The sequence below is a fragment of the Austrofundulus limnaeus genome, unplaced genomic scaffold, assembly GCF_001266775.1.
Source record: "Austrofundulus limnaeus strain Quisiro unplaced genomic scaffold, Austrofundulus_limnaeus-1.0 Scaffold42, whole genome shotgun sequence".
In the NCBI taxonomy this organism is placed as follows: Eukaryota; Metazoa; Chordata; class Actinopteri; order Cyprinodontiformes; family Rivulidae; genus Austrofundulus; species Austrofundulus limnaeus.
This window is the reverse complement of record NW_013952444.1, coordinates 2,031,676-2,039,673: the sequence shown is the minus strand read 5'-3', so window position 1 is coordinate 2,039,673 and position 7,998 is coordinate 2,031,676. Positions and strand designations below refer to the sequence as shown.

At 38.5% G+C, this 7,998-nt stretch overlaps 2 protein-coding genes across 2 annotated transcripts in view; one reads left to right on the top strand and one right to left on the bottom strand.

The window, feature by feature from the left end:
• Positions 1–899: 899 nt before the first annotated feature.
• On the top strand, positions 900–2,709 carry LOC106516918 (pro-opiomelanocortin). Its single transcript, XM_014007527.1, has 3 exons — positions 900–1,060; positions 1,588–1,709; positions 1,943–2,709. The coding sequence occupies exons 2-3, from the start codon at positions 1,593–1,595 to the stop codon at positions 2,453–2,455; spliced, it is 630 nt and encodes a 209-aa protein (XP_013862981.1). The 5' UTR covers positions 900–1,060; positions 1,588–1,592; the 3' UTR covers positions 2,456–2,709.
• Positions 2,710–5,240: 2,531 nt separating this feature from the next.
• Positions 5,241–7,998, bottom strand: part of tmed10 (transmembrane p24 trafficking protein 10) — an 11,578-nt gene continuing 8,820 nt past the window's right edge. The window contains exons 4-5 of the mRNA XM_014007526.1: positions 6,628–6,754; positions 5,241–6,499 (exon numbers count right to left, since the gene is read on the bottom strand). Coding sequence (XP_013862980.1) covers positions 6,378–6,499; positions 6,628–6,754 — 249 coding nt within the window. The 3' untranslated portion in view covers positions 5,241–6,377. The remainder of the gene's footprint in view (positions 6,500–6,627; positions 6,755–7,998) is intronic.

The window sequence follows — 7,998 nt, the reverse complement described above, 5'->3', positions numbered from 1 at the left end:
AAACATTGGTGAATGCCACAAATTCTCCTAAATCACTCGTACGCACAACTTAAGAACAAATCTGTGCGTACGAACGGTTCTTGCATGAGTGTTCTTAAAGCCAGCATCACTGGTGATTGGTTTTTGGTCCAGGATGATTTTAGCTCTTGTTTTCCAGATCTGTATGTTGAGAGCACACATAGCTGTTTCTATGCAGGAAATACCATGTAGAGCTTAGTTATTGCTCAGAGGTGCACAGCTGAGACGAGGAACATGCTGTTTCGTGATTAGTCAAGGTTAAACATGAAACTGGTTTTATAGGTTTAAAAAACAAATAAAAATCTGAAAATTTGTGTTTTTATCATAAAGAAAAGATTTCAAGCCCGAAACTCAGTGACCCCGGGTGTCGTACTTGGAAAATCAGCGTGCAGAAACAAATCCTGCGCAGAAACGGCATTAGTGCCGGCGAGAGCTCGGGACAAAAGGAAGATGCTGCAGCAGCTGTGTGGGTTTGTAACTGTACACCCCGATTCACACGTTTGAATCCCATCTTCCCCCCCGATGACGACATGTCGCCTTCGTGTTAATCCGCCTCTCTGTGCTCTGACATTTAACACACGACAAACAGCAGGCGGCAGAAAATAAAGATTTCCACGCTGGGAGTTTTCTGGTCACTTTTAGAGTCAAGTTTTGTGTTCTTTTGGTCGGCAAACACAATATAAACCTAAAAGAAAACAAAGCCAACTGATAAAAAATACTTTTTTTTCATAAACACAAAAGAAAAGTTTGATTTTTTTTAAAATTTTTAAGAAAAGTGAGTTTGTGTGAAGGTTGGAGGGAGGAGGGCGGAAGATGTTCTATTTATTGATGTTTACGAGCAAGAATGAACGCTGACAATGACGTTATATGTGTGTGTGCGCGTTAGTGTACGAGTGTGAGTGTGTGTCCTTGACGGGCAGAATATAAAAGTCGAAAAACGGGTCGAAACATCAGAAGAGGAGCAACAGCACAAACAAAAAGCAAAGCTTCATCTAGAAAAAGAAGACAACTAAGAGGAAAGAGAGAAGAAAACAGGAAACAGGTGAGAATCTTAAATGTTCTGCTTTAAGTATTTTCTGATTGATGATTTGGTTAAAGGCTTTAAAATGATTTATTTTATTAGAGTAAAAGATTTATTTGAGAAAACATGAAATTAAACCAAATATTTAACATTGTATTTGTTAGACTGTTTTATGTTTGAAAAAGTGTGTGAAATGTTTCAGTATTTCTTGGTCTCTAACTGAAAGATTTTAAAAAATTAAATATTAAACATCACATCAATTTAACCCTATAAATAATTTAAAGCTTAGATCAAACAAAAAAGTTAACACTTTATTTATAATTTAATATGAATAAAAAAAGTTTAATTTTTTTTTTGTTTCATAAGAAATTTTACCAAATGTATCACCATTCAGGGCTACTGAGCAACAATACACAAAATGTGTTTTATTTATTGTCTCATAGAAAACTTTTTTAAATTTATAATATCCGTTTAAACAATTTTTATGTTATTATTCTGAAAAATAGTAAAAAAAATAGAAAATAATATTTTTATTCTAATTGGTGCAGAGGAGATGTGTCCTGTGTGGCTGTTGGTGGTCATGGTGGTTGTGGGCGGAGCCAGAGGAGCTGTCAGTCAATGCTGGGAACATCCCAGCTGCCAGGATGTGAACACTGAGAGCAGCATGATGGTAAACTTTTTTGGCTGTTTTGTAGTTTTGAATGGGAAAAATAAATTAATTATTTAATTATGCCTTTTTTGTCATTTTCAGCACAAACATTCCCAAATTTAAGAAATGCCTCATTTTTATTTAATCCATCACCTGAACAGAAATGAATGTTACCTTTAACAGGTGGATTTATCACAGATTTGATCCAAAAATCAGGTTTTTAAAACACGGTGATTTCCTCCTCTTCATCTCAGGAGTGCATCCAGATCTGCAGGTCCGACCTCACTGCTGAGACCCCCATCATCCCTGGAAGTGCTCACCTCCAGCCCGCTCCTCCATCAGAGTCCTCCTCCTTCGTCTCCTTCCCCTCCTCCTCCCCGCCTCAGGCCAAGCGCTCCTACTCCATGGAGCACTTCCGCTGGGGGAAACCCGTGGGCCGGAAACGCCGCCCGGTCAAAGTCTACACCTCCAACGGCGTTCAGGAGGAGTCTGCCGAGGTGTTCCCCGGGGAGATGAGGAGGCGAGGGCTGGCCAACGATCTGCTGGCAGCCGTGGAGGAGGAGGCGGCGGAGGAGGAGCACCAGCAGCTCCTGGGAGGCCTGCAGGAGAAGAAGGACGGCACGTACAAGATGAAGCACTTTCGCTGGAGCGGCCCCCCGGCAGAAAAACGCTACGGGGGCTTCATGAAGAGCTGGGAGGAGGGACAGCAAAAACAGCTGGTGACGCTCCTGAAAAACATCATCAACAAGGAGGAGCAGCAGAAGTGAGAGGGACCAGGCTGACAGAGAAAAGGCTCCCGTTAATAACCAATAAAACGTTCTGAAACAGCCGTATGTTCTACATAATCTTCACTGGGAGGAGAGAAGGATGTTTTGATATTTGTTTCATGTAAATAAGTGTATTTATTATATGATAACAGGGTTATTTGCAAGCAAAAAAACGAATGTGTGTCTTTCTTTCTGCTCTCCGTCACAAAAAAGAGAAACAATAGAGCAAGTTTGAACAAAAAAAAAAAAAAAAATTGAATATCCATGAAATACAAAAAGTCAAAGAAAATATCAAAAAGAAAAAAATTGTATAGGTCCTCTGGACGGGTTCTTCTCTTATGAAACGTTTCGTCTCTCCTCCAAGAGACTTCTTCAGTCTGAGAGTTTCAGGCAAAATTCAGGCTTTTAAGCCCTGCCTCCATGTGACTGATACATCACATGGCTATTGTTGACACCTAATTAACACCTATTGTTAACAGGAGGTGGAGTGATACTGGCAATGGCCGCGCTGTGGGAGGGGGACAACTGAAAACGGAGGCCTCCACCTCTGTTTAATGATGGACGGTCTTTCTTCACAAAAATGGCTTATTTTACTCCTCTCTCAAACCAACGTTCCTCTCTATCAAGAATGAGAACATCATCTCTGAAAGAGGACAGTGCTGCTATTGCCAGTATCACTCCACCCCCTGTTAACAATAAGTGTTAATTAGGTGTCAACGATAGCCATGTGATGTAAGTATCAGTCACATGGAGGCAGGGCTTAAAAGCCTGAATTTTGCCTGAAACTCTCAGACTGAAGAAGTCTCTTGGAGGAGAGACAAAACGTTTCATTAAAGAAGAACCCGTCCAGAAGACCTACACAATTTTTTTCTTTTTGATTTTTTACCTGGATTACTGAGATGCATCAGGACACCTCAAAAGAAAATATATTTATATTTAAGATACTTGGCATGATACACATGATTTTACCTGTTATGTCACACATTTGGCATATTTTCTTTGGAAGTTGCCTCAGCTAAACTGAAACAGGAAGTGACATCAAAAGGGAACTCTTTGAGAAAGAAAACTCACTGGTTTTTGTTTATTGAAACAATATTATTTGAACTACGACTATCTCGTCTAACTATGCTAGTGATTAAAATAATCTAAACATCAGATTCTTCTCTACAGTCTGTGTTGTTAGCCATAGTATAAGCGCTGTTTGCATTCAGACGTTCCCCTTTGACATCACTTCCTGTTACTGAAAATGCAAATATCTGAATAACTGTTCATCTCAGCGGCGTGAAATCTTTTTTACAGTATGTTATCAATGTCCTCTTTCCAAAAAATACATTCATATTTGTTACAAAATATTGATGTTACAGGCACTTTAAATGAAGTTTCACCTTTCGAGCAGCTAAGATGAAAAAAACAGCCGCACCTTTTAAAACCCAGTGGTTTTCCACGACGACATCCTGGAGCTTCCATCTTCTGCTCATTCATCTCTTCTGGTTTGTTGCATTATAGATCATCACCAGTTCTACTGCAGACAAACATAACAGATGGGAATTTTATGGAATGTCTTCATGAGTTAAATTCACCAGAATGGATGAATCACAGTAACTTACCATCACAACTCCAGTTTCATGATCAAATAAGAAGGTTCATCCTTTGTTTATTTCTAAAGTTGTGGATCAATCAGAAGACAGATGGGATAAAGTGTTTGCATTCTGTGTGGGAGAATCAGTCTAAAGTCAGTTTTCAGCTGATTACATCAGCTTAATATGCAAAAGAAGCTGCTGACGACTCAAAAAGTCTCTAAACATTTAAGAACTTTTTAAAAAACAGAAAAAATGTTCAAATTCTATTTAGTTTTTCTTTCGTGTACTCCCTTCTTCAGGGGTCAACCCAGCAACTGAACTTGTGTGAAAGATATGGTAATTATTTAACGTCAGACGACCTTCGAAACCGCAGCTAAGTCTCACCAAATACATTTATCTAAAACTTTATTCCTAGTTAGCATAACATAATCACTTTTTCTATGTTAAAATGATGGCAACGTGAAGATACAGTATGTAAACATACCAATTTTTTACATCTCATCTTTATTTTTGACATCAGAAACGGATAATTTCTGAAAAAAAAAACATTTTCCTTCAGTAGACATTGATATCCACTATCATTTTTACCATTCTGGGTCAGTGTGTGAGAGAAGGGGCACATCTTGGACCAGTACCACAAGAGTTGGGCAATACTGGCAAAAAAAAACAAAACAAAAAAAACAAAACAAAAAAAATAACACGATTAATTGGGGTATTTAGCAGATTTTTTACCCTGGATGCCTGCATGTGCAAGTCACATGACCACTTTAAATCACTCCATTTGATCTGTGTTGACAGATCAAGTAAAACCGGAGTTATGACAAATTACAGAACTTTAAAAAAAATGCATTTGTCATATTTGAAGTGGAAAGGAGCATCAAGAGGACCGACCGGTGAAATCTCCAGTGAGTCTTTATTAATCATAAACTGCCAAAAAATAACAGATTAAAGTTTTTTCCTGATGATTAATTGCACACGATGCAATTTTGCCCAAACCCTTGTACCAAGTCCATCACAGGACCACATGGACAATTTACAGTTAAGCAAATATGCATGTTTTTGGTTTGTGGAAGGATGCTGAGAGCCGAGAGAAAACCCACAAGTGCACGGAAAAAAAAACGAGCAACCTTCTTTATGAGAGGCGACAGCTAAATGTGCCACCGAGACACACGTAATTAAAAATAAAGACATTTTAGACTACAAAATAACTCATGTAAATCCATCCAATATTTTATTGAATAAAAGTCCAACACAAATTTACAAAAATTTATAACATAAAAATCACTGACTGCGCTGAATGCGCAGGTTTCATTGTTAAAACTGTACCAGGACAGCCTCAATTATTCCCCGACCAAAAAAAAAAAAATTATCTGCAACAACCCACATTTACGCCCACTTCTACCATCAACAACCCACTAGCCTCAAACGTTTGTAAAGAAAAAAAAAATCAAACCAAGAACACTGGATGGATCTGCAAGGATAGTTACTGGGAACTGAATCTGAAAACTTCACATGTATAATGAAACAAAGAATGTAAAGCGAAAGAACAAATGTTCGGACAACTTTTCATTTCTTGTCACAACCTCTGACCCCTAAGTTCTAACAAGAGAAACTTGCATAAATGTATCATAGAAATTACGTGGGAGTGAAAACAGGATTTGTTCCAGAAACAACCTGAAAACGCAAGAGCGCCCCAAAAAAAAGAAAAAATAAGAATTAGAAAAAAAAAAGGTTTTCCATTGAAGAAAATAACCAGAACAGAAACCCTCCACAACAGAAAAGATACCAGTAAAAGCAACTAAGTGGCAATTACATTGTGAAAAATAAACTAAATATACTGTTAAATACATGTATGTTATTTAGGTGACACAATACAAAGCTTCAGTGGTTGCCAATCATTTTAAAGTAACAACAAACCATATTTTCAAAGAGGCTCCGCTTGAGAAAAGGGCACCGAGGATCTAGTTTGTGTGGCGTGGCAAAGAACATATTCCAACAGAAGGGCAGAAACATTCAGTCATGGCACATCCACTCAAACCGAGCTCCAAATAATAATAAAAAAAGCTATCGAACTGATCGAAGGAACAAGATCTAATTCAGTGAGCTGCAGCAATAAAAGCAATACAGAGAGAAACGCAGCGAGCCATGTCTCTGTCTGCAGAGCTTTTAGTGATTCCAGCTACTAAACAAGCAGATTCCTCCCCATCGAGAAAACCTTGACACACTCAACCTTAAAAACTAGAGCCCCTCAACCCCGCTTGCTGTTTTGTTGAAGCTAGTCCAAGAAGGGTGGATGCTGGGATGTGTTTGCTGACTGGCAGGCAGGAGCCAGGGGACTGGATCTACTCGATCAGCTTCTTTGCCTTGAAGAAGCGCCGCAGGTAGAAGACCTGCCATGTAGCCAGTCCAATGAGACAGCACATGGAGAATATACTGAAGTACAGCACGCGTGTGTTTGTGGACTCTGGAGACAACAGTGGGAAAAACAGGTCAGGGAGTTTCACCTTGTTCCTTACAAAATAAAGCAACAAATCAACCAGGTGTTTCAGTTTTCTTTCTAAATCTTCCCAGTTAATTGATTGTTGTCCTTACCGTTGGTGTCCCGCATCTCCTCCTCTCTCTTCTTCATATAAGCAAAGTCGTTCACGATGGACTCCGACAGGTCTTCCAGCCGCCTCAGCTCAACTTCAAGAGGTTTCAGTTTCTCCACTTTTGCGATCTGAAGGGTCAGAGTGAAGAAGAGTGAAATCAAACAGCTTCAAGACAGGCTGTGCTGGTGAACATTTAGTCCACCAGGTGTCACTCTTGAGCCGTGAAATCATGCAAGGCGGGTTAAAAATGTCTTCCGGGTTGTTTGCATTTGAGCTGTGAAGCCTTGACGTTAAAGCAGATAAAGAAAACTGCCTATAATAAACAGATTACGTTGATTTTAAGCCTTAAATTATCCCTTGTTTTTCCCTTTTTGACATTTTTAGTCATATTAAAAAGGTGTTTTTGATCCGACTAGCTTCATAGTTGTTTTTGTACAATAAGTACTTTTTAAACTTTATTAAAAGACAAGTGCAGTTTGCAGTTTTAAGCTACTCCTCTCGTCAGCTCAGTCATGCCACCTTGAAAAGGACGCTCATAAAAACTGGCCTGAAAATAACACGCACCAGCTCAAGTTCAACCAAAAAGATTAAACGGATATTGACAAAGACATTAAAGCTATTGCTCAGAGTGACTTCAAAATATTACACAAAAGCCCCACTCCTGGAAAGCAAGTCATGAAGAAAAGAGGCGCAGCACAGGACTTCAGTGTAATACTGTACATGTCGTAATCCGTTATCCTTAATTGCGACAGAAATGCTCTGATAACTACTTTTCTATTAAAACCTTTAGCGAAACCTGATGCCAAATACAAGAATAAAGTTTGTCTTGTAGAAACAATTTAAAAAAATTAACAAATCCAAATTCAGGGAAACTAAAGAGACAACAAAAATAGTATTTTACTTCATAACTTAAACTACTTGTGCAGTAATGAAGGTAAAGACAGAAAAATGGCCGAAGTTCATGAGGACGATTGAATATTTCGGTGGGTTGAAATAAACGTGTGTGGGGAGGAAACTAAGTGTATATAAAGAACTTTTACACAAAACATCACACCTAAACAAGACTCTTTAAAGTGTTAAAAACATTCTAAGTTCCCATTAACTTGATAAATGACTGTTAAAATAAATAAATAAAAATTTTCCTATACATATATATAACAAAGGTTACAAGTTTAAATTAGCATCTTCCTCATAATGGATTTGATGATACAGCACATTTTATTAAACCAGATTAACTTATTCTATAAAAGTAATTGAAAGTTTTGGACTACACACACACACTGAACAACCATGTGACCGCGCGCTGTCCGGTCAGCTGCCGAGCCAACATATTGCCTGCCTCACAGTGTATTCACACCAGCCCTGTTTAGTC